This window comes from Takifugu rubripes, chromosome 11 (assembly GCF_901000725.2).
Source record: "Takifugu rubripes chromosome 11, fTakRub1.2, whole genome shotgun sequence".
Taxonomy (NCBI): Eukaryota; Metazoa; Chordata; class Actinopteri; order Tetraodontiformes; family Tetraodontidae; genus Takifugu; species Takifugu rubripes.
In genome coordinates, this window is record NC_042295.1 from 13,623,776 (window position 1) to 13,650,502 (window position 26,727).

Consider the following 26,727-nt stretch of genomic DNA (forward strand, 5'->3'; position numbering starts at 1 on the left):
GCAATCACGCGCTTGGCTTCGTTTTCTTCAGCCACTTGGTGCTGGCAGACTGTCCAATCTGCTGAGCAAGCTCCCCGGGTCCGCGCTGCAGGCCCGGCTGGGTAGCTGATTGCAGGCTGTCCTGCAGACCCTGTTGTCACAGCCTTCAGCCTCAAACGATAGATGGAGCTGGAGCTGCTCCCAGCGAAGGGCTGAGCACATGTGTGGCGAGAGCAGAGCAGGTGGCGAGGGCAGACTTGACAGCAATTAAATGTACAAATCTTTGATTAAGCTCACGGGAAGGCAGTCATTAGCAACACTGAATTGGTTCTCAGCACACACACACATACACACACACACACACACACACACACACACACACACACACACACACACACACACACTCTGAGAAACACTTGCTGGTAAAAAAAATTAAAAAAAATAAAATAAAAATCACACATGAGAAATCATTATACCTGAAAAATGTTTATACCTAAAAAAAACTTTCTTTGGTTCTGGCATGGCGCTTTGTGTCGGAGCGGTGGCCGGGACTCCCAGGAGTGCCAGGAACTTGAGTCAAATCCACGCCAACCCACCTGCTGTATTCAGAGAATTCTAATGTCGAGCCGCTAAACTTCCTGTGGGGGTCTGGATGAGAGCCCAGTGCACACAGGTTGTCCAGGTTTAGCTATATATGACCTTATATGTCCCATAATTCCATTGTGTAGGAAAAAAGGGAATGTATTCTGATCAGTTCGCCCACAGTCGCCACACAGGATTAGAAATCTCTTTTCAGAGCAAACTAGCGGCTTCCCACGTCGGGCTCAGCAAAATTACCGCAGGGGTGGTTTAAGGGCACATTTTCAAAATTAATTTGTAAATATAATATCGTCTCTCAAAGGATTTCTGTTTAAATGGAAAAGGACAAAATGAGGGGGTTAGGTGGAGGTCTGCTTTAAATAGCGGTCGTCTAATTGCAGGACACATTCGAGCATGCTGCTCTTCTTCTGTAATGGGAATTCTGTCACCATGACGATTTGAAGGCGCTCCCTCCCCGCCAGAGCCAGGAGAGACTGCAGTTCATCCCGCGGGAGCAAATTTGTCCTCAGGATTACGCCGATTGTCTCTTCGTGATGAGACAGTGAGAGGTGTGTGGTCTGAAGTGTTACATGGCTCGATAGACAGGTCTGCACCTTCCAAGAAGCTTATTTCAGAGACTTTACCGAAAGAAAAAGAAGAAGAGTTCCACACAAATAAAGCTGAAGTACCTTTAAAAGTCTATATTTAATAATACTGCCTGTAATCTCGGAGTGATTTCAGTGGTCTTTCTCCCAGGACAACGGCAGCAGGACTAAACGTCCCTGTAACAAGTATAATTGTACACGTTGGCTCTAAATGGGTTGTAAGTATATTGAAAAACTGTGTTAAGATGATAATCATTTGCAGGATGCTAAAAATGAGCTAAAATAGAAAGGACATATTCAATGATGCTGATTATTAGGTTACTGTGATGTACAAACTGGCTTATTTGTAATGTAATTAGCTAACTCGACTTTACTGACACCGTCCGTCTTGGATTATCCAACAATATTATTTCCGTGGTTGTTTTTTTCCCTTTTCAAAGCACCTGAAATCTGAGATCTGCATATACGAGAAGCCGATTGATCGCCGGCCTCGGCGAGGACCTCTTCTCTTCCAGCGTCGCTCTCCTTTTTTTCATGTTTTCCTCCCATTTTCTGAGAATATACTGGGCAGCCTAATCACAGGAACCGACCCGGACTGGAGGTGCATGCCTTTGCACATGGCAGCACAAATTAAAATGTCTCCTGCCGCCTGCCCCTCTAATTCCCTGGCACTATGCCCTGGCCTGTCCCGAGAATTACAACCAGACCGCTCCATATGGTGCAGCCAGCATGGGGCAGGCCGCTTTATTGACACAAGCCCCTCCCTCGACCCTCTGAGTCAATAACGGTGTAGATCAGAACACACACATGTTCGGCCACAGAGCGAGAACGCCGCTAGCGCAGGAAGAATCTTGCTTTGCAGCACAACTCGACGTAACGCTGCGGCGAGAAGGAAATGCGGCTTTATCCAAATCTGGACCATTTAATCCCGTCAGAGCCGCACTGTGTGAGTCCTGATCAGGGGTCTCTGGGTCAGTCCAGAGTCTAGACAGAAAACCAGACTTTCCTTTTGGGCTTTTGAGCATTTTGACCTGAGTTTCTATTGTCGTACGCACAGTCGGCTCGCTGAAAGAGCTGTCAAATTCAGACCACTTTCTGCCAGAATCTTACCAACAATTGGCGTCCAGCTGCCGAAATCAGCGGTTGTAGGTTTCAAATGAAGCTTCCCATTATTTTCCTGGTGGGAAATCGCCGATTTGGTGCAATTTCTGCTCAAACGCTAAAAATTAAAGCCCATTAAAAGACAGAACTGAGGGCTCACTGACATTTATTACAGATAAAAGCAGCAACGGATTCGGAAGATGTCTTCAGTTATTTATTTTGCCGGTGGAGAGGCCTCGTCAGCCTCTCAGATGTCCCGATCGGAGCGCGCGGTGTTTGTCAGCAGCGCCGAGTGTTGTTCACGGTGTTGTTTTGAAATGTCCTGCTGATACTTCTCGCCTTCATGTACCCTGGATGCAGATTATTAGGCCGGGGATCAGGTAACCGATATGTTCCTGGACAGAACGTAAACAAGAGTGGAACGCCTTATGATACAAGGGTAGAGGGGAAGTGAACACACCAATGAATAATTTCATCACTGGCTAAATGATCCGCCATGGCAGCAGGATACGTTTTTTGGGGGGGGGGTTCAGTCCCTCTCACACCCGTGATATATGGTGAGGTCAAGCCAACAGGTGATGAATACTAATGTGTTCTTGGACTGAATAATAATGATACTGTGACTAAAAAACCTCAACTTCTGAGGCTATAAAGGTTAAACAGACACCAACAACAGAGCCTCCCCGGGCTGGGCTGGGCTGGGCCAGAGAGCGGCATGAATGAATATACTCGCTCTAAAATTAGAGAATGTTGAGAATTTGGTTTCATCGCATTTTACTGTGAAGTGGCGTCGATGCACTTTGGTGGGCGATTTTCCGGATTGTTTATGGGGGGAAAAAAGTGGATCACTGTGTCTCTGTGGGTTTTATGCATTGCGGGTTCGTCGTTTGTGGGTCGGGTCGACGTCAGCCACCTGCGCTCCTGATGGCAGCCCATGTCAAAGCCTTTCATGCTGCGTCTGATGCTCTCTGACTCTGGCTGCTGGAACAGTTCAGTGGTTGATACGCTGGGGGGACAGGTCCAGACTGCTGCACCCCACCAGCTCCCAATGGGGCTTCTCCATCTGCCCCTCATGGAGCTTCCTCCATTTTCTGACTGTGGTCGTATATGTGCATGTTAGAGTGTGCAAATGTTTGTGAAACTCCCTTTACACATGCTCTCGCACGTATAATTTTGCCATGGTAACGTCAGTGTTTACATCCTGTGGGCCTTTCAGAAAGAGTTTATTTACATGTGCGACTCTCTTACTATCATTCTGGAGGAAATACCATGAGTCACACACCAGTTGCAGCTCACCACTAACCCAAACTGGGTGGAGAGGAACATTTTTCATGAAATATGACTGTGAGCGTGTAATTGGCTGGACGTACTGAGGGAACAGCCATAAATAGCCTCCCATTACATATTGTAGCAGCTCTGAGCAACACAAAGGCAGACTGTAGTAACTACAGCTCGTAGTAGCGCCAGGAGAAGGGCTTCTATTGTTTCTGTGCTGTGCTGACTCAATTATGAGATATTACTGTCACTTTCAATGAGGCCAAAAAGCGAATATTCCAGTCTGTTTCCGAGGTCGCTCCAGATAAGTCCTGCTTAATGAACTCTGGAAGTGCCAGGGATCAGCAGCCCTGACACACTTCACAGAGTCAGAGACTGTTTACCTCAGGACAGATGGAGCTCTCGGGGACACGAGGCGATGACAGTTGCTAGAATAATCAGCGGTGGTTAATGAGGGCTTTCTGACGGCGCCGAGGCCAAAGCGGGACAAAAACTGATGTGGGAGAAAGAGAAATTCAAATGTTTCAGCAATGCATGAAATATGAAGGGACGGAAATACTGAGGGAGAGGGAGAGAGGGGGGTCGGGGGACGTTAATAAACCCCAAAACTGAGTTGTCTCCTCCCAAATTACACAACAGTTGGATTCCATCTGCTTCTTTCGATCTCTCTGAACCTCCGTCCTTCTGTCCGTCCTTTAACAGTGTGCTCATTGTGGCGTCCTGGGCCAAAGAGGGTTTTTTTTTCCACAGTTTACAAGATGATGTAAGTTTTCAATGAGACAGGAAGACAAAAGTGGCAGGTCGGTGGTACAACGGTGCAATTTTGCCGGCTTATGTTTAGTTTTTTTCCCCTTCCAAGCCGTCATTTGTTCAGCACCTTCCTCAACCACAGACGCACTTTTGCCCAACGGGAAGAGAGTCCAGCAGCCAGCTCCAGCCAAAGGTCACTTTATGCTAACTGAGATGCATTTGCTCAGTGAGCGTCCAACCGGCTGGCACCTCTGACATAATCTATGAATAGTCTACATCAAATTAGTTGCAGAAACGTCCTCTGATGGCTAAATATGTATCAATAAAAGCCAGAGAGAGTTTATATGAAAGATCTTCTGATCAAATAATCCTTTTTTTCCTGCCTGGCTTTAGAGGTGACATATCCTCACCCACCCAACCCCCCAAAACAAATAAAATAAAATAAAATAAAATGAGGCTTGCAGTCGCAGCAGTTTGCTTTTTCTTTCTTTAAAACCTGGTAAGACAATGTGTACTGTGGTTAGAACACACATGCAGAGAGGTGTGAAAATGTGTCAGATGAAGAAGCAATAAAGCTGTTGGTGGAATTCCCAGAGCGTGGGAGTACAGCTCAGCTCATACTGGTGACTGCCCATGGGTTCGTGCATCCGTGCTGGTTACAGGTCCCACAGCTTAGTGACTTTTGGGCCCAAAGTCTCTCTGAGACTTATTTATGTCGCCCCAGGAGCCCAAGAGACACAAGTGCAACAACTGCAGGCTGATAGGCTTAGTACATGCTCAGGCTTGCTTTGACGGCTAAAGATAAGTAAAACAGAAACAAATGGTAACATTTTAATTGGAATGAGTTCAGCAATAGTAAAACAAGATTTTGGTACGTTAAGATTGATTCTAGAATGAATCTTGGACCAAATTTCTTCTTTCTTTTTTTTCCTCCTCGGCAGACTGACTGACTGGACAGTATTCAAACACATTTTTAACCACACAATCTGTAATCTAATCTAATAATTCAATCTGTACCACTGTGAGGCCTTTACTGTTGGGTCTAATAGGATTTGAGTAAGTTCAGGGTGATTGGAAGGTAGTTGTGCAGACAGTCTCCTGCAAGAATGATGCGTTTAAAAGCTCACTGATGGCGTCAGCGAGCAACTATTAAAGTTGCTTCATCACCTTTGCTGAGAAGAACAAAGTCACAGTCTGAGGTTCGATGGCCTGGGAACACTCCACTGGAACGCTGCGACTGGAACGTGCTCCAACCACTTTGAGAAATGCATCTGTTTATCGCGATTGTTGTCATCACGCTCATAGAAGCCTGCGAGGCAGCAAATACACGAGAAGAACCGCAATCTGGAATTTCACTATTGACCACAGTAATCCCGTAATGAGCCTTGTGTTTGCAAATATTTGCTCAGTGTGACGCTAAAAGAATGACAAGAATTCCGATTGAGAGGCTTTGAAATAAGCAAATCGACGGCTGGTATCTGATTGGAGGGGCCAAACCACATCGGCAGGCTCACACCCTGAAAAGGAAGTCATGAGAGAGGAAAGGGGAGGTGAGACCTTATAGTAACACTGCACTCTCGTACAACAGACTGATGCTAAATGTACCTTTTCTGCTCAAACCAGCGAATTCAAAAGTGACACACTGCGGCCTTGTCCTCGCGTGGCCCCAGCCTGCCAGCCTCACTTGCCTCCTCGCACTCGGAGGACCATAAGGATCGCATATGCCTTTGGCTGCGTTCCACACCCACATTCTTCGGCTATATGCTCACACGCGTCCTCGATGCCCTCCTCTCCTGCTCCCTCCCACTGACACCAAAACCTTGGCCCACATTGCTGAGTAGAGCGAATGCAAATAGTGTTTCTTTGGGAACAGGGAGGTGAAAGAGAATGACGCACGCTGACCTTTCGGGCCCCTTCAGATGCATCTGAATGATCCCATTGTTTTTACGTCTGCTTCACGTGTCTTTGAGTCTACGGTGGATTCGGTTTGACTACCTGCTGGGGCTGATTTCACAGTGATTTTCTGCCTTTTTAAGCTCCGAGGTGGAGGCCTGTAATTAGAATGAAACCTGGAGCTAATCTGAGCGGCGACCATACAGGGTTTTTCATATATACAGTCCCCAGTGTATACAAATAAAGCTTTGCTACTTATATGTTCTTTTTGTGCTTCAAAACCTAAAGTCAAGGACATGGAGGTCAGACAGGCTGAGCAGGGGTGAATGAGTTCAGTGGGGGGTGCATGGTGTGGAATGTGGCTGTACGGAAAAGCCAGGCATAAGATGTGAGACACCGCAAATGAATACTACCACTACTACTACTACTATTATTACAAGTACTACTACTACTACTACAACTACTATTACAAGTACTACTATTACAAGTACTACTATTACAAGTACTACTACTACTACTACTGATGCTGCCACTGTTGTTGCTGCTACTAATAATAATAAACAACTTTTTCTATAACAGTACTTGACTCACTTTAACCTGGAATAGCTGACATAAAATGTCCTTTATTGCTTATATACTGTAAAAAGTATTTTATTTTTCTGTCATTTTATCCTTATTCTGTAATTTTGTCCTCATCCTTTGATAGAATACGGATCCAAATCCACTGATATGAACCAACACAATGATGGATATGACACGACTTTAACACAGAAGTACATTTATTCAGGACTTAATACATTAATATTGAAGTTACATATTCTTATTGATTGGAAATCATACAGCAGAAGTCCAATTTAACCCCACATATGAGTTAAATGTAACAGATTTTCATTTTTAAAATAATATCTCATTATGAGGAGCACTTTGTTATAAAATGTAAGTAAAAGTGCAATATCAGTCTACTCATAAAATTACAAAATTGGTCCAGAATCTGAATTCTGAGCAGGACTTCTCCGACAGACTAAATATTGTTTTTTGGTTTAAAAATACAATATATATTTCTTTTTTTTCATTAAACTGCTTTTTTTTTTTAAATGGCATTTTCTAAAAACTGTAGCTAAATACAGGAAATACAACATTGTAAGTTTACAAAAGCTTAGTATATTAATCACTGCATCATCTATTATCTAAATAAACTTCATTTTTTTCCCCCACATAACTATCTGGACCATTGACAACAACAACAACATCAACAAAAACAACAACAACACCACACTGTCTCACAGCGCTATGTTACAATAATATATCTCTGTCATAAGTTTAAATGAATAGAAAATCTAGCAACAGCAACATCAAATTAAGGACTACAATGCATAGATTCAATCATTTTAAAATGCAGAAATATAATTTACTTAGTACAGCTCTTTTTTTTTTTTACTTTTAGAGTGAACCCTGTGACACTAAATGAAGTTATTACAGTTTATCCCGACTTATATAGTTTTGAACATATGACATAACAAAATAGTAAATACACAACTTCTCAGGCAAAGGTGGTGGTCGTACACTCTGGTGTGTTGGGGTAAGAAAAGGCAACACCTGGCACTGAAGCCCTAAAGCAGCTTCTTTAACAGCCGTTTGAAATGTAGATTCATCACCTTAAACATGCCCTCCTCACACACATGACCATGTCAGAGGTGTACGATTGTGTGCCGTTACTCTCTGAAGTAGCGAACCTTTGATAGTAACAGCCAAACTTGGAATGAGCCGAAGAGTGACAACAGTAACGTTGGACATTAAGAGGGGCGTTTTGTGCTCTTTTCCCACTGTGTAAAACAATTCCCCTTTGTCTCAAAGTCATGTCTGCGATGGCTTTGGTCACCTCAAGCCAACTGTCACCCCATGAAAAAGTGCTGAGGGGACTTTTATCTGAAGATTTGCCCCAGTTAGGGTGTGCTGGGAAATCCAAGCGGGTGCAAGCAGTTTCTTGATGCTCATTGTTAGCAGAGCATGTTGCATGCAAGCGGAACTAGCAGGCCAGAAGGGAAAGCAGCCGGGCAGCGGCTCAAAGCAGCAAATAAAATAAAATTTAAAAAAAGAAAAATGGGACGAGAATGTTCAATCCCAAACGGTCTGTGTTAGATTTGATGGTGCCTTCACTGCCACAGAAGTTGTGTTTGCAGACGTCGGCTTCACTGAGGCAGGTTGTCGGGATGGAGCGAGTACGGCAGGAAAAGACGATGGAAATATACACGCGGCTGTACATGAAGGATTTAATACTTAGCGGCACTTTTCTGAGGGGAAGTCTGAATCTGAACCGATGCAGGAGAAAGACAGCGGGAGCTGGCGAGCTGAGTGTTGCTTTGTGGCCAAAAGGGGATCATTCACCACTTCATGAAATCAGCCGTCTCGGACTGAAGACAGAGAAATAATAAAGAGATCTACAATTCAACACGGAAAAGGCTGATGGCCGGATTACCCAGAAACCCGCCGCGACCCCTCCCTCCCCTCCCCCGCGACCCCTCCCTCCCCCCCGCCTCGCCGGTCGCATCGCCCCGGAGCACTCAGGCAACGCCAATGTGATCGATCTACCGCCACTACGAAACAAGCGAGCTGTTCTGTGAGTATGTTCTGGACCACAGATATTTACAACATGAAATCCTTCAACCCTGCAGTCAATATCTACGTTGTAGGCACAATAAATAGGCTCCTGTGGTATTAAGGTTTAGAGTGACCAACGACTCAGAACAGAAATGTCCGAGAGCACATTATGCACCAGCATAGATCTCTATTAACCACAAATAATTTAGATCTAAAATATATATATATATGTATAAATCAAATCAAGTAAACATCTACTACATCATTTTAATATACATTTTTGTTTGTATGTACAAGAAACTGGAAAGTTTATCCATTTTACCATTCTACAACCCGATTGAGGCTCCGGAAACACGTCCGACGCTCTGATCTGTGGTTCGGAGTCCAGTTTTCCATGTGAGCTCGTTTCTGCTGTCCGGATTTTTGCATGTGTTTTGTAAACAGTATTTACAGTCTTGAAAATACACTCTCACACCTGATTTTTCCACACTGGACGACGAGGCTATGTACAACCAGGCAAGGACAAAGCGAGTTGTTGCGTAACAATAGCTGGAGATCCCATGAGAAGTCATCAGTCTGCGAACCCATGAGTCAGATTACCTTCATAATTCTGTAGTAATAATCAATTATCACCACACTGTAGATATAAAGTATCTGATTATGGACAAACTGAATGGCGGTGTAGGAACTTGTGCACTTTTCCTGCTGCGGTCTTTAACCGTGATGAGTTGTGTTTCAGTTTGGCTCTCTTCAGGTTCTGTTAAGGCAAAATTGTTGGCACTTTGTACAGAATGTCCGATGTCTTCGTCAACAGTTCGGGGGCTAAAGCAGAGATGTGTTCTCAGCAGACTGTGATCAATTTTGGTCTCCTGAATTGATCAAAAAGGGGAAAAAAGAAGCACTCGCAGATTAAGATCTTGACGTAGAGAACGCGCAGGCGAAGCAGGTTTTTACAGTTCTGTAATCACAACAAGCCAGTTTAACCAGTTTCCCCAACGCGCCAGCTTCTACCCTGACACCCAGCTGTGCGTGGTGGTCTTCACCCCGTGGGGGAAACCCTGCTGGGTCACCATTGGCTCGAAGTTGAAGTCGAGGGAATCCCCATCCATCAGGGTGTCGTGGAGGACAGTCTCCATGTCGAACTCAAACTTCTCGATGGACATGTCGTCCAGGTCGCTGGGCAGCTTCTCTGGGTGGGAGGGCGGCACCAGAACCTGACGGCCGTATCCGTTAGTGTTGAGAGGGCAGAAGCTACCTGGCATGCCTCCCCCACTGAGGTGGCCTGACAGACCATAAGACATCTGCATAGGACTTTTGACTATAGGCAGACACGTCGTGCCCCCGCTGTGGTTTAAAGGCATGAGTAAGCGGCCATTCATAGCCGGTGACGTGACCGCGACTTGGTGCACGCTGCGGGGGTGCGTGTGACTGAGACCGTGGGGGTGACCGTTCCCTCTCAGTTTGCTTGCATGCTGGCTGCTACTGTAAGGTGGTAGCATGCAGCTCCCGCTGGACTGCGACACCCTGGCGTCAACTGACGGCATCAGCTCTCCGTGCTGGTCTGTGTCTGTGGTCAGCAGCTCCTTCAGAAGGCCCGCGGGGCAGTTATACGGGCCCAGCGAGGGCCCAAAGCTGGGCTTGCTCTCCTGCAGTGTCTGCAGCGGCATGGATGGCAGGCTGTTCATTCCTGCTTGGCCATACACGCACTTGTGGTAGTCCTGCTGAGGCTGTGAGACCATGCTGGGTGAACTGTAGGCCTGGTAGCCAGGGCTAGGCTGCATCATGGGAGAAGGGGAGGACTGGGAGGATCCGGGGGTTTTTGTCCCGCCGCTGACCTGAGAGTTGTTGGGCGAGAGCAGGTTGAGATTGTCCAGAAGGTTCTCCATCACATTCTCAGAGCTGCGTCCGAGAGACCCCGTCATTTCGGTGAGACTGGGAAGCGTGGCCGTCATCTTCGTGCCGGGGGCTCCTGGGTAGCCCATATGCACGTCTGCCTCTCCGAGGTCGTCCTCGGGCATGAAAGGTGAGAGGCGGCCACTCAGGGTGCTGGCGTTAGAGCTGGTTCGAGGCCTGAAGCTGTTCCAAACATCAAAGTCATCGTTGCTGTGAGAGTTTGGACTTCCAGGCCACTTGGAATACGAGCCTGGGCTGTCCCCACCTCCATCAGGACCCCCCTGCAAAGCCAGCTGGAGGGAGATAAGACAACTCTCAGATAAACTCATCTAACAGAAATCTGTACATGTATTTTATTTTTACTTATCACAATCCTCCTGAATATAGACAACAGCACCAGCCCAATAGCTCCGGGTGCTTTTATTTTATACTTAACATTATTAGAAGAAAAGAAATTCTATTTCCCTTCTTTCTACCTTTTTTTTAGCGGCTCTTCCTCTGCTCTTGGTGAACTTGCTGTTGTTGTCCATGGATGCTGCTCTGCGCCGCGGGGACTTGCCATTCTTCCCGCCCTCGGGGTTCAGCATCCACCACGAACTCTTGCCCGTCCCTTCGTTCTGCACCCGGACAAAGCGGCTGTGCAGCGACAGGTTGTGTCTAATGGAGTTCTGAGCGGGAGAAGGAAACAACCAATGAGAAGAGGCTGGCGAGGGCTGGACAAACAAAAGACGCCCGTTTGCCCTTCTCTTCAAGGAAATCATTATAGATCTGCTTTAGCGTGGGAGTGCAAATCCAACTAAACAGGTGGTTCTCTAAAAAACACAGGCTTTGACAGCCGCCGAAAAGATGAGTTTAAGGTCACTCATAAATGCCGTTTGCACGACATGTAGTACGTGCGCAAGCATGAGAAGTATTATGGGAGGAGCAATACATCCTGAATGACCCAGGGATTAAGGTGCAGAGCCTAGCATGCGGCTTGTTTGGAGACAGCGCTGCGCACACAACAGTCACGTCGCACCTGTCGTCGAGCGCGACTGAAACGGAGGAAGCGCACGCAAACCTTTCACGCTCACAGACCTTGCAAACAGATCCGCTCATCCCGATCGGGGAGTCGGGCGGACGTTTCCGCGCGTGTGTAAATGAAGGTGTTTTGGAAAACGGGCTGAAACTCCTGGGGTACGCGGACACGTGCAGAGGTTGGCGTGCACAGTGGCTGACGTCACCGAGCCCGCTGTGAGTCAGCGCTTCACATCTGGCACACTCTGTCCGCCTCCTCTTCTTCGCTTCTACTTCTATTTGTTAATCCGGCTGAATTCACATCAGGTCTGGTTCAGTCGAAGATGAAGATTTGCCAAAAACAAAACAAAAAAAAAAGCACTGCAAAAAAGAAAAACACTGCACTGCATAATGCAACTTTTGTCCCTCATTTAACTGTAATTGCAGGATAACGAGCTCTTTCAAACTCCAAATTTTGTGGCATGTAATGACGGCACTCTTTCTAATTTTTAGGTCTTGTGTCCAAGCTGAGAAAACCATGGTTACATCACTATGACATCACGGAGGGCTTGTTTTTTCTGACTTTGGAAAGCTTCACCCTGAACCACAGTCAATCTAAAACTGCTGTGAGAGGCTGACTCAGGGTTGCATGACGAGACCTCCAAATTGTCGTTTCCTATTGAGTTTCTCTTTAAAGAATTAACAGAATGGATTAGGACAATCAACAAATCAATGAAGGAGTCCTTATCAAGTCTCTTCAACCAAACTGTCTACGCTTTGCTTGATTTTTCCGCTTCTGTCCTCTGGTTTCTCACTACAGGATCTCAGGGCACGTGGAAGTGGGGGATCTTCTGAACATTTAAAAAAATGAATGGAAATCAGAATCAAATGACCCAATCGCCTGGTCTGGCGAGTTGGAGTGATCTGGGGGATGTGACGCCCCTTCCTTGATTAGCTTAGCAAATGCTTTTCTCTATCCCTTCTCGGTAAGTATGACAAAAGGTTTAGGAGCAAAGTCTGGTCATGAGCCTCTCTCTCTCATGACTGCTGAGAGTGTTGGTAATTTCAGCTGTGCTGCAACCAGGAATGACTGCAATGCGAGCGCAGACGCCGGGACGTCCTGTCACAGCCTTATATCACCACGATGACAGGGAGGAAGAACCTCACAGCTCTCAGTTTGTCTCTCAGTTGCGCAGCCGGTTTCTTGGTTTATGTCACACCCCAAATGTGGGTGTTGTGCCGATTAAAAAAAATAAAATCTATTAGAGGGAATGTCAGAGAGGGGTCACGTAATTGGCTCTGATGGAAAACACCAGAACTCTGTGCCGTGCTGGGAGTTTGACTCTGGGTCTGGTGGGGCCAATGGAAAAACCTCGTCTCCCACAGCGTGTGTGTGCCAGTTCATGTTCTGATGGAATGGCAGCCAACAAACAGCAGCACAATATGGTTTTAATTTTGTCGCATTGCTCCTCTGCAGCTGGTGATACTGCGGTTTGGAAATGCACGCGATGCGGGATGAACACGTACACCAAATCACACTCAAAGTGACACAAACACTTACACACAAAGATAAAGCCGACATATTCAAATCAAACTACTTGGATAGTTTTATTGACCCCCCCCCCCCCACACACACACACACTCCCCCCTCTCCCCCCTGTTTGATACCTTTAACTTTGGAACCATCCACTGTGTTACTTTTGGATCCCGCCACCGTGTGTGAATATCAGGAGCATTCCAGCTAATCAGTGTGTGCAAAGTTCGATCATAATCAGAGCCAAAGTGTGAGTATCTCTTAGGAAACACTAAAGGCAGGATTTCTGGCCAGGCAGTCATCACAATCAACATTCCACAGCAAGGTTACAAAACCCATAAATTCACAGAAGTGATTTGTGAGCACAGAGGAACGAGTGCCCCCTCTATCTTGTTTTGTATTAAAAAGAACAACCGTATATCAGCTCACAAGTCAAATATTTTGTGTTTGTCCCACTCAAACTTGCCACAAAAGATGGAGATGACGGTGTAAAGGTTTTGGAATATGATCAAAAGACTTTGCCCTCAAAAATCAAAACATCAAAGCACGAGCTGCCAACAGGACGACGTTCAAGTGGACTGCAATTTGAGCGAAGAATGTGGCCCGGCGCTGTGCAAACACACATTGTTGGACCGGCGAAGGTTAGCTCACGTAACCAGAGATCATCAAAAGACTTTTCTGGCTTCTGCCTGAGCGCCACCTCTATGCTCTGAGTCAACAGAACAGAGAGGCACTGGCAAAACATGAGGAAGTGACCACATGAAAGAGGACTGTGACAGGAAGCGGGGCTAACTTCCTGCCTCACAGGAAACATGGCAGAGAAAAAGGCATGGAATGCAATGCTGCATTCAGGAGCCAAGTGGATGCTGTAAAACTTAGCTTGTGCTGCCACCATACCCCCCCCCAATGCCAGGGATTTGATCGCTGATGTCACACTACATTGGTTAAATGAATGTTCATCTCTGCATGTGACTGCTGAAACAAGTGGATATGTCATGACGGAGCGGCTGCCGGCAGTATGGCTGCTGTGTGTGAGAGAGAATGCTAAGGCTGTTTAAGCGTATAGAAACAGGGGTTGTGTGTAACAGAGTTGGTATGGATGGGGGACTGCTGTGCTCTCTGGCTGAAAGGCAACACTGTTAGCTCCATCCAGCCTCCTTTCCTTCTCCCCTTCACTTGATCTCTACTAAATGGGTTCCTCCCCACCCCCCACCCATCCTAATGGGAACACTGACTAAAAAGATGACGTTTATAAGATCTGTTCAAATGTCAACTCGCGTGATAAAAAGAAAAAAAAAAGTCCCCGGTGCGGAACCGCGCCACCTACTCGTGTGGCTGCTTTGAATCGAACGAGGCCACAAGTGAAACCGCGGCAGCGAAGCCCATTGGGTGTTTGGTAGAAAGCTCCCTCCTCGCTGACTGAAAACACGCTGCAGGTACGAGATCACACGCGAGCGGCTTGCGAGCAGTTTCATGCAGACCTGAAGAAAATGGAAACAAGTGGTTTGTCTGCTCCATTTCCCCTGAACTGTGTAAAGGGGGGGACTGTCCTGATCAGGCGTTTCGCCTGAATATTAAGTACCTGGTGCAGTGCAACTAGCTATTTTCTCTGTAACGTCTGCGGCCAAGAAGAGGACAACTTATAGCCCGTGTAGCACACCTTTCCACCGCCAAATTAAGTGGCTCTAAAGCCCTCACTTGGTCATGTCTGGAACTTTTGCTGACTCTTGCTGAGCTGAAGGAGTGTGGTGAGGGCAGAAAATGTGTCATCTTGTTATTAAGCTAACCCCCAGATCAGCAGGTCTGCCTAGCTAACGTGGTGAGTGGACTCTGCCCGAGGAGCAACGGCGAGGCAGCAGGAGGCAGGAACCAGCACTCACTAGCTTCACAATGCCATCAATGCAAAACTCCCCGGTTGGATTTTTCCCCCCATTTATGTTTGACATATGGTGCCAAGTGTTCTGTGAAAAAGAGGTTGACTGGAAGTGGAGCAAAATGTAAGTGGTTTATTGTAAACTTCCTGAGGGATTTCAGGAACAGCGGTTCGGATTTTCATTCGAGGAAGAAGCGCCGCATGAATGTTGTCATTTTTCTAAACTGCTTCGTAATCAGGCTGCATCGTATTTGATCAATTTTCGATATCTCGGATGCAAAATTAAAAAAAATAAAAATAAAGCAATAAACCTTTACGGTTGAGATTTGCGGCCTGGCGACGCCTTTGGAAGGGACCGTCAGGCTGACTTCATGTGTTTGCAGTTTGATAAGCCCACATTAACACTCATATTGACCCGGCATGATAATCACTGACCTATTTACGAAAAGCGAAGACAGTGATTGTCATAAAAGGGAATAAAAAGCAGGGCGCAGGAAATGTGAAAAGTCTCCAGGTCACACACGGGCATTTATGCTTTTGTATAATAGTCCAAAAAAAAAAATGACCAGGCCAATGGGAGAATATCAATGCGTCAGTGTTAAAGGGATATAAAAAGCATTCAATTTTAACAGTGGACTTTATTTCCCAGTCCTCATAATAAAAATGAGAAAAAAGGCCAATTGCTGAAGCCATTAACAGCTAATTTCCTTGTCTTTTTCTCTGCTTGTCCACTCTCTTTGCTCCATTGAGACACCAACTACAAGCAAGAACTGTCTGTACACTCCTTATTTACTATTCAATATTCCAATCCTCCTTATTCAAATTATTCAATTAGGCTCAAACCCAGACACAGAGGCTTCAGTGTAGAGCTGCTTAAAGATGGCGAAAGACCCTGGCAGAGGAGACGTTTCTTTAAAACGGCCATTGTGAGCCGCTGACTTACACGACCGTCGCGAAACTCAGACAATAAGTTGCAGAGAGAAAATTTGCATTCAAATGTATTCGCGGACAGCCTTTTGCCACGGTTATCTACAAGAAATTGTCTCGCACCTCAATGGCTTCCATGGAAATGCACCGTCTTGGGTGTCTGAGGGGATGCCGAATGGTTGAGATCAAGACTGATTGGTTTTGCCCACAGAGCAGAAAAGTGATAACTTGTCTGTAAGTGAGTGGGTGCACTGGAACACAAACCCACCGACACCACAGAGCCAGACACCACCGGTGGGCGATAGCGTCAGATGTTTGGCCGAGTGTCGGGGGCTATTAGCAAACTTCCTGCTGTAGCGTATCCACACAGGAAGAGCTGGCCAGTCCTGATACTGATCCCACTGATGCCACTGGTTTCACTGAGGCTCTGGTTCACGCAGACCACCAGAACAGCTGGGGAAAACAGTGGGTTCAAGAGCCAGCGCTTCCTAATCAAAACTCTGTCGTCTGACTGAGCAAAATAAGAGGAAAGGGAAGGAGAGGGCCCTTGTCTAGGTAGCCTCTCGGCTGCATTACACTGGCGGCTTATCCTCCCCTGCTTTGGATCCAAACAAGAGACATGATTAATTAATCTTTTACATTTAATTGATATGTTTTTTTGCAGTAAAATTGCTGCCATGGGTGAATCATATCAGATGTTCCTCTGCTGATTCCTACTCGGACTGAAGCAGCAGGACAGGGACTGAGTTGTGCCGTCTAAGCTTGCCGTGCTAAAATATGTGCATGCGTTGCCGTGTACAACACAATGCGAGTCTGTAAAAGAACAGAGCCGTGCCTGTGGAGCGGGGATATTTTTCGTCTATGATCAGTGGAGTGGCTGGACTTGGCCCCCGGATAAAGATGCAGTGTGTGGGCCGATGCCGGTGTGGTGTCCACCGGCCTGACCTGTGGGCGGGGTTAATGTCTGAGGTATTATATTTATAGAGCCATTACCTCAGTTTATCCTGGTGAACACCAGGGTATTCCAGGCTGTTTTACCGCCCAATGTCATCACCAAAGACCGACTGAGACGGGGAAGATTTCCAGGCCTGAAGTTACCCGATGTTGATATTTACTGATGATGTTTTGCGAGGCCACATCAGTGACCAGTGAAAGTGAGGCACACTGGGGCTACGCTGTAATGCGAAAATGACTAAATGGCTTACAGGAAATGACCTCATAAGAACCTCCATTTAAACCTTGAATCAAGTCAATATTTTTACCAGAAGACCTTTTGTTGACCTACTTGTAGGATATGAAATTTAATAACACGTTACAACCTCCGGCCACACTAACACTGATAGAAAAACGTATGTTTGGAATGAATTCTCGGGGCCATCGGGGATTCATCTTTGTCAGATTAATACAGATTGTCACTATCAGTGTGTTTGTTTATGGAATAAAAACTCTGTGTCTTTTAGATAAAGCTTCTGCACTAAAGTTGTCTCACAAGGACAACTTTTATTTTACGGCTGCATACAAATCTTCACAATCATTTAATACGAGGGACTTTGTAGCAATTAAATGATCGTTCAAGCACTTTGGTTCCCATGGCCACATAAATTTAAGGGAAATGATGAAACAAAAGCAATAAAACGGAAGAAGCCACGGAAACTAGCGTCATGCTTCCTCTCATGATGACGTCACTGCTGAGTTGTTAGAGCACCTCCACTTCCTGTCAGCTGTGAGGCCAGACGCGTACGAAAGACAGTCACGATATTTTCACAACTGTAGATGGCAGGAGCGCTAAAACGTCGCGACTTGTTTGAGGAAGTACGAGATAGAAAAACCAAATGGCGTAAAAATTGACTGTTTTCAGGTTTTCTGGGCACGTACAAGAATGCGTCTGTTGACTGTCAAAACGTTGGGTGGTTTGTGACTCATGGGGGAAAATATTTCTAAATTTAAGTAGCTCAGACACGGAAAACTGACAATGTAGCGATCGGTAGATAAAGATTTCTCCTTTGTTTGATATCTATGTCATCGGGCAGTTCTACCAGAACCTGAATGATTCATTAAGAGGGAAAAAAATGAGCCCACATGTGCCTACATGCCTGATCTCTGAGTAGTCCTGCTGCATTCCCTCCAATGTAAGACAAGTAAATGGTGAAGGGGGAGAGGGGGGGCGCTACACCCACCAGGACTAGCCTAATATAAAGGGTGTATACAGAAAAACTGAGCCACAGCGGGACATGACCAACATTTGGACCTGTTCACAGAGATGTCTGATGACATACGTTGACGCTCAACGTCTAACCGTGCACAGCACCCCTATAAAACGCAGGGAAACACTTGGCAGAACTGCAACGCCAAACCTAAGTGAACACGGTTCCACTCTGACACACTTTGACCTCCAAAGGAACTATTAGTTCCTGGTCAACAGGAGCTGCTGTCTGCTGCGCCGCCATAACGGCTCATCTGGTCCGTCTAAAGTGCACATTTTCCCCCGGCCCCGGTGAGCATTCATGTATGTGGACACAATCACACATGCCCCAATGCATGTGTGATTGTGTGATAATGCCAGACCAGTCTGACAGGCACCGTGTATAATCGCTTTAGGGCGGGAATTGCACAACAATGTGGTTCGGGGTAATGCCTGTGGTTTAGAGCCCTCGCGCATGTGTTGTTCCCTTCGTCTGCAGCAGGTTTACACACATGCGATCCCGAGGAACTGATAAGATGCTTTTTTTTTTTCTTTTTTCCACGTGCAAAGACAGGGAAAATCATTCAAAAATCCAAACAGGTTTCCCCTCCCTCGGCATAAACCCTTCAGCCACACAGGAGAGCTCACCCTGATGGTTGAGAGGCGGCGGCGGCGGCGGCGTATTCTGTGGAACACACTGCGTGCCCGGACAAACCCACCGCCAAAACAGATGATCACGTGCCCTCAGTCTGCTACCAAACCCACACAGACAAAAACAAAAAAAAAAAGGCTGGGCTGACTCTAAATGGCTGTTTACCTGACCACTGTGCTGTGAGCCAGTGAAGCAGCCGCCTGTGTGGGTGCATGCTAGCGCTGCCCTGCTCCACCCTGACTTTCTTTATCCAGACTACCTCACTTCCTCTGCCTGGAAAGCGCACGCCGCCGTTTTCTGCCAGGAGTGTTGGAACAACACGTGCACGATTAGTTTTTATCCCAAGAAGCATTTATGAGAAGCGTGCAGGTGGTTTTCGTGGTGCGATAGAGGCCCTGGAAGTGTGAACGTTCCAGCTGGAGTTCCCCTCCACTCACTGTCACTTATATAATCGTTTGCAAGCACAGAATATATTCAGCTTCAATATATCATATTTAATATGTCAGAATATTTGGCAGTGGATCCAGTTTACGTCTCTCCTCCAACAACACGAGCTGTCGTCGAAGCTACTTGCACATCATCCGCAGCAACTGTATTTTTCCAGGCTCACGACGGGCCTGTGGGGCGTCATCGTGCTTAAATGTGAACATTAATAGACCACTGACAGTCAGCTCTGAGATTTAAAAAAAAAAAAATCACCCAAAATGATTCATTTTCTGCCTGATTCATTCATTCTCTGCTCGATTCACCGGCTGCTTGAATCATGAGCCTTCTTTAACAAAAAAAGCTTATGTAAGAGAGCCTTTCCAGTCAAAATGTGAAAATAATAAAGACATTTTTTGCATGGGTTAGGGTTGGACATAACATGATACCATTAATGCAAAACTATGCAAATCAAAACGCAAAAAAAGAAAAATCCCTTATAATTCATTAGAATCACATTGAACAACTTTTGGATTTGCTCATTAAATATTAATGTCCATTTGACGGTGTTTTCCACAGCCATCACGCTGTCTGCTGACTTTAGATGTTGCCTATTACTGGCCTCAGGGTCTCAGGCTTGAGCCGCTGCTGACCCGCTCAAATCCAGGTCCTGAATAATCCGGCGGTACCATTAACAGGTGTATTTCTAATATGAACAAAGCCAGAAATGCTAAATGGTAATAGCAACTGTGGCCAGAGGGGGTTGAGAAATTCACCTTCAGGGGCAGGTTCACCTTTTGGCATGTACAAAACGAAGAAGGCGATTGATAGTTTCCACCTGCTATGTTAGTCAAACCAGTTTTGAATGTCACTCATCAACAACCCCATATACTATAAAACACCTTTAAAGCTCCAACAGACATCTTCTGCCTGTCTGTCTGTTTGGGAGCTTCCTGCGATGGTATTCAGAACACGCTGGGTGAGGTTTACTATGAGACAATGACCCAGACAGCGTCAGCATGTGGAATCCATTCTCACTTTTCTTTCCAGGTTTAAGCGCAGTGACATCACTCAGAAGGGCTGAGTCCACAGAAGCACTGTCAGGCCCTCTGACCGAATAATAACAACGACTATAATGATAACAACAATGGCAATAAAGGGAGTGATGTGTGTCAGTGAGAGCAGAAAGTGTGTTAGGACAGAAGGACAAATGAGATTGTGAAATAATCTGTGGGGCCACTTGTTTCACACTGTTGCTCAATCAAATCAGCTTGGATGTGCATAGTTACATCACTCAATATTTTTCACTCATTGCATAACAGTTTTATGTAATGCTGACCCAAAATTGCCAAAACAAGTGTCATTTCTGCTGAAATAATTCCATAATCCTTTGGAATCACTAAATTACTCAAAATTAGAATCGGGCCATCCCCGTTCTGACAGAAAATACTACCAGTATCAAACTAATTAGCAGTTAGTTGAGGTGGCGTCTCCATGTCTGCGAGGTCTTACGCGGAGCAGATCGGACACCTCGTCAATACTCAGCTGCTTTCAAGCTCCCGTCACACGTGCGGATCCAAAGATCCGTGTGTTCTGAAAAGCAGAGAAGGTGGCTGCAAAGAGAGAGCGGATTAAAATCAGCTGACGAGAAAAGGGAGAAAGAATATCAGGCCCCAATAAAAAAGATAAAAAAAGCCAGCGCTGGAATGTTCTGTGTTGGCCTGCCTGCTAGTCTGCCATCCTGTCTGTGCATCAGCCAGCAGCAGGGCTTTAATTATGAGGCCCAGGTTAACACGCATGTGCGCGCACGCGCACGCACATACACACTGGTGACTAGCATCCCACATCTCTTTAACACAGTGCCTCATAGTTCCGCTGACTAACAGCGGCACCAGACATTGGCCCGCGGCTCTTTCATTCCAGTAAACGTCTTGTTATGCAACTACTCAAGTGTCACCCAGTTTGAACTGAAGAGCATTCGAGGACCCTACGCCTCACCCCACCCCCCCACATACACTTTTTTTTCTCTAAATTTTTCTCTGAAAATCTAAGTGCTTGCCTCCCCCACAGCTTATTACCCAGTAACTCTTGAGAGCCGAGCAGAACGCACCTCCCTTTGCGTCAAAACCAGGACTTGGAGAAGCTGGCGGCACAGGCAGGAAATTGGGGGGGGGTGAGGAGGGTTCCTTCAGCTCTGTGCCTGAGAAACACAGCTGCCCCTCATGTCTTGGGGCAATGCCAGCGTTAAGACTCCTCCAACTGCCCCAGGGGGCTGAGCGCGCACCGAGCCGACCAGGAACAGGGGGAGTGCTGTTCGCGCCCACTCCCTGTCCCGTAAACTTACAGAACCGGAGAAACGAGCGACGCTTTGCCCTCGCTCAGGATTTCCAACACCTTCCTTGGAGCTTCGGTAATATTAAATAAGAAACGGCAACCATATACTCTGCCGTGCCCTCTTTTAAATGGAAGTGCAGCCAAGTTTTTACTATCCCGAAAATAACCATGAAGTATATTTGAGAGCGTATGAAAAGACAGGAAATATGCGGAGACGCGTTTACGTTCACATTATCAGCTACTATCAATGATCAGAAATGACGTCTGGATCGGGCCTGCTATAAACCAAATTCAGCAAACAGCAGCGATATCAAGCGCCGTTATCATCTTCCCGTTTGTTATTCCGACACGCCATCTTACTGTCGGTGACCACAACCACGGCTGTCAGAAAAGTCACTCCAGTCCAGGTCAGATATTCGGAATAAAAACATTATTGGGGTCTTTTAAGATTATCTAGCTGCGTGCTTATGAAAACAAGAGCGCTCATATTCGGAATATCAGCAGGTTTCTGGAATCTTGTTATCGTTTGAAAGTCATATTGGAGATGCCGGTCTTGTTTTGCAACATGAGGAGATGTTACATGCGCTACCCTGACCTGCTGGCCAGCCTATCAGAGGCTCTCCCTGCAGCGATACCCGCAGTGTTTACAATTAGTGCACGAAGGGACCGGAGTCAATAGGTGCATTTACGTGGTATTGACCCGGGTGTCGCTCCTTGTACAATCCGCTGTGACCTACATGTTTGTCTGCTCCAGCGGCGTTTGTTTTGAGATCCGTGGGAGTGTTTACCAGCATAAGCTGAGGAATTCCAGGTCAAGAGTACAGAGAAAACTTGTGAGTGGACCGGACCCGATGCTGACATCAAAGAGGACACGAGCTGTCCAGCCCCGGTGGCTCAAACCAAATATTTACTTTTCAGAGACGTATATCGAGGACAGAAATAAGGGAAGGGGCGCGCACTGATATCTGTCGCCTAATGCTTTGATTGGCTGCGGCGTGGACGCAGGAGAGGGGAATTCTGCTGGTAACGCCCCCAAATCCAGCTTTAATAACATTTATGGAGGTGAAGGCAGGGAGGAAGGCAAATTTGAAATAAATAGCCACCTCTGCAGGGAGGCTTGGTGACACATAATCGGTGCCATCTGTTCCTCTTCCCATTGGGGAGCGTTCCGTGCCAGGGCCAATGTCCAGTCCACTTGGAGAGCTCCTCCAAGCCGGTCCCACCTGGCACAACTGTCTTTGGAACTCACACAGTCAGTCACAGACGGCCTGAGAAGTGTGGAGGCTGTCGTGACTCAGCCCGAGCACGACCCATCGGGAGTGTTACAGAACAAACTCGGGCTTGAAAGAGACAACCTTACATAAAACCGGGCACGCACACAGTCCTTTATGTTCTCGCAAATGTTGAGGAACGCTCAAAAGCAACGTTTTCTTCTGCACTTCGTCCCTCTTGCCTCGCTGGCATTTGGTTTCAAAGCTTGGATTTTGGGAGACTTATGGTCTGTCACAAAGGTTGAACATAAATCCCACTCCTATTCCTTTGTTGTTGCCCTAAATGATGGAATATCATAAAAGATGATGTGATTCAGATGTCTGCAACCAAAAAAGTCATTAGAGAGAAACAGCTAAATGCCAGATGGCCTCAAAAATTACCACTGCTATTTTACATTCCCCCCAGCTTAGGCAAGTTCACTCTAAAGAGACAATGTATGATAGCCCCCCTGTGTGGAGCTGAGGGGACATCTATGAATAACTCCCCACGTAGCAGTAAATGGCACTTTGCTTTCCCACACTATTACTCAGTCTACACCCCCACCGTGCCAGGATAAGCAGCAGGCCTAGGCGGTGGCTGAGCGCCTCTCTACGTGTCGCCAAATGTGCAATAATGGCCAAACAGTCAGGGCAACCTAGAGAAGTTTCGCTGTTTGCCTAGCTGGTCCGCACTCTGTCAGTGTGACTTCACTTTACCGATGTCAATGATCTACTAATAACGCCGGAGACGGCGGAGTCACACAGGCCGGCGTGAAGTTCACTCCTCTTTATAACAGCTTTCTTATTACACAGTATCCAGCCAGTCTCGGGGGGGAAAAGCGTCGCCCACAGTTTTGAGTCACGGCGCCCGGGGCGCTGACACTGGCGACCGCCGTTGGGGTTTACTCGCTGAAGCGAAGAGCAACGACAAATGCAAACTGCAGAGACAGAACGTTTAGGATATTCTTGACTTCGCACCGTCACGATTGCCGTTAGATTAGCCTCGAATTATGTGAACATGTGTAATTGCATGTTTTCCCAACTGGTATTAAACTTTGGTTTCCCATATGAATCAATCAATCTTGGGTCTATTATAGTCTACCCATAAACACTCCTGTCCCGCCCCTGCTTTGTTGACAGTGTGTATTAGCGTGTGTGTATCACCACACAGGAGGGGGGTTTTCCACTCTGACTGACAGCTCCGAGCGATTAAGTCATTTTTTTTTTGGTAAACATTGAGGTTAAAGGGGAACGAGAAGCGAGCTGGTGCTGCTTCAGGTTTCAGATGCCCGGCGCGCTTCCCACCCGGAGAGCAGGCTGTTATCCGTTCGCAGCGGCACATACTCACACCCGTCGCTGGTGTTGCACGAGAGGACCCCCTGTCACATGAGAGGTGAAATCTGTCACCTCTTATGTCATTTTTGGTCTTGTTTGGTTTGGGTGGGCTCCAAAAAATGCTTCCAATGTCTCCACAGTTCCACTCAATGCTTTTGAACGCAAAACTGTGATTTAGGCTTCCAACGCTCATCAGACCTCATATGATTATTAGAATAGAATAGTGAGGAGAGCACTAAGCAAACAGGGGAAACCCGTTGAGTCAGCAGACATATAAATCACATACTGCTGCTGAGAGGAGTCAGATGACTGTCTTAAGGTCACGACAGCAGTTGGACAGTTTGCGCAGTGTCGTTAACCGAATGGACGACAACTTAAAAGTGGATGTGGCTTTTTGCATTGAAAGCGTTTAACCACTGGAAAAACCAAGAGATGGTACGCTCATTTTCTCCCAGTGAAGTCCCCACATGTTACACCAGGAGACTAAAAGAGGGTAAACATACCTTCCATCCTGCAGAACTGTTGCTGTCACCTTTGTCCTTAAAATAAGGCACGCTCTTCACCATCCAGTCATAAATCTGAGAGAGAGTTAGTCGGTTCTCTGGGGAACTTTCGATGGCTTTGGTTATCAAATCTGCATACGACATATTTCCCCATGCGTTCCGCCGGGAGGAGCTGCTCTTCCTCTGGGCAACGGCGGCCGGAGAGGACGAAGAGTTGACGGAGGAGGAGAGCAGAGGCACCTGCTGATGCTGCTGTGCAGCCTGCTGCTGCTGCTGCTGCTGCTGCTGCTGCTGCGGCTGCTGGTGGTGCTGGTGATGGTGCGTGAGCTGCGGGTTCGGGTGCTGCTGATGCTGCAGGTTATGTTGCTGCTGATGCTGCTGCGGAGGCTGCTGGTGGACACAGTTGTCCTGACACTGGAAATCAGTGCACAATACGACAGGCTTCTGCTCCGTAAAGTCCTCGGTCTCCTCCAGCAAGCTCAGGTTGTTGATGAAGTCGGCGTTGCCGGCCGGCTCCTGCTTCACAGACGGAACCGGCGAGGAAGTGTTGGAGTCGCCCGGGTTGATGAACTCCGGCCTGGGCAAGGGCCAAGTACATGACCGGGGCCGCGAAAGGGGCTCAAAATCCGGGTCTATTTCCACCAAGTGTGGCTGCTGGGCTGCTTCCGCCATGGTTGAGAAATAAGTGGCGTAACTGGCGTGGTGTTACAATGGCATGCAATTATGACGAACCTCAAAAGTAGCAACTCCTCCTTTGAAATGTGAGCGAAATGGAGACAAAACTGTCCGGCAAAGCAGAGTTACGCCTGCGCGTAAAGTCTACTTTGGAAGTCACGTTCCATGCTGGTAAAATTCAGTTTAGCAGTAATGGAAACTTTGTCTTGTTGTCGAAGTGGTGAGGCAGCGGCTTTGTTTTGGTTCCCCAGTCGTAGTAATGTTCCGTACTGTGGCCGAACAGCCTGTTGACTCTCTCTGTTGTAGCCTTGAGCATGTGAGGACTTACTGGAACTATCATTTGTCAGGTGACACCGCCCACCTTTGATTGACAGCTCCCGAGCGCCAATGAATGACGTCGCAGGGGCCGGACGAAAAAAATACTCTTTGTTTTCATTCCTCCGTCTCGTAAACATCCGAAAGGGGAAAAAAATGAATATTTTTTTTAAAGAATATATTTTTGTTAAGTTTTAAGAGTGAGACCCATATATTGTGGCTATTATTTTATTTTTTTAAATTGTTTTATTACATAGGCTCTTCTTTTAGATTAATTAGTGTAATATTTTTTTTCGGTCCAATACTTGCGTATCTATCTATCTATCTATCTATCTATCTATCTATCTATCTATCTATCTATCTATCTATTTAAGTCTGCATATATTGTTGCGTGTATTGGGGTAAAACTTTCCAATGGAGAGTTTTCTATAAATCTATAAACGGAAGACATATTTTCGGCTAAATCATAGTGCAGCGATGTCCTCAGCTGGAAAGTGAACTTGTCATCATCTTGCTGTAGAGCGCCATCGTGTGGTCATTATTTGTCACTACAACCACGTATTCACGCATCGTACCTGTATGCGTAAACCAGTCAGTCAGACAAGCATGATTCGACTGAATACTAATTCAACAACAATTAAAACAACAATAGCGACACTTTTCCGCTCCTGTCACTGTGCTGTGAGCAGCAGACCTGGTGATATGGCTGAAATTAAGGTTCAAACCTTTCTATACTGGCAATGCTGGATGCATTTGTTCCAGTATAAATAACAAGTAATGGCAATTATTATCACGCAATATTTCTTCTCTATTTTTTTCCCTGCACTTGTTTCTTGGACTTTATCCGATTCAATAATGTAAACAGTGAAACCTAAATTACAGGGATGTGCACCAGTTTGCTTTACATACACATATACAGCCAGATACAGACACAGTCTGCGTCATCATCATTGTATCAGTGTGCGTCTGAGAAATAGATGAACACTTTAGAGCTGGCACTGAACAACAGCACAGTATTGTTATATTACAGAGACAATAGGTTCCATAGTAACACG

General features: G+C 46.4%; 1 protein-coding gene and 1 long non-coding RNA gene across 2 annotated transcripts; both read right to left on the bottom strand.

Annotated features, from left to right (window-relative positions):
- Positions 1-5,106: 5,106 nt before the first annotated feature.
- Positions 5,107-6,046, bottom strand: LOC115251488 (uncharacterized). Its single transcript, XR_003890046.1, has 2 exons — positions 5,895-6,046; positions 5,107-5,806 (listed from the first exon to the last, which is right to left on the bottom strand). It is a non-coding gene; the product is annotated as an uncharacterized lncRNA (long non-coding RNA).
- Positions 6,047-9,027: 2,981 nt separating this feature from the next.
- On the bottom strand, positions 9,028-25,694 carry foxo1a (forkhead box O1 a). Its single transcript, XM_029843748.1, has 3 exons — positions 24,683-25,694; positions 11,150-11,341; positions 9,028-10,966 (listed from the first exon to the last, which is right to left on the bottom strand). The coding sequence occupies exons 1-3, from the start codon at positions 25,352-25,354 to the stop codon at positions 9,788-9,790; spliced, it is 2,043 nt and encodes a 680-aa protein (XP_029699608.1). The 5' UTR covers positions 25,355-25,694; the 3' UTR covers positions 9,028-9,787.
- Between the last annotated feature and the right edge of the window lie 1,033 nt (positions 25,695-26,727).

Bases quoted from the DNA above. Each gene is read 5' to 3' on its own strand.
- foxo1a (XM_029843748.1), bottom strand. From the start codon at position 25,354: ATGGCGGAAGCAGCCCAGCAGCCACACTTGGTGGAAATAGACCCGGAT. The intron at 11,342-24,682 runs GTATGTTTACCC...TCTCCCGCTCAG, and splicing joins ACAGTTCTGCAGGATGGAAG to AACTCCATTAGACACAACCT. The intron at 10,967-11,149 runs GTAGAAAGAAGG...ATCTCCCTCCAG, and splicing joins GAAGAGCCGCTAAAAAAAAG to CTGGCTTTGCAGGGGGGTCC.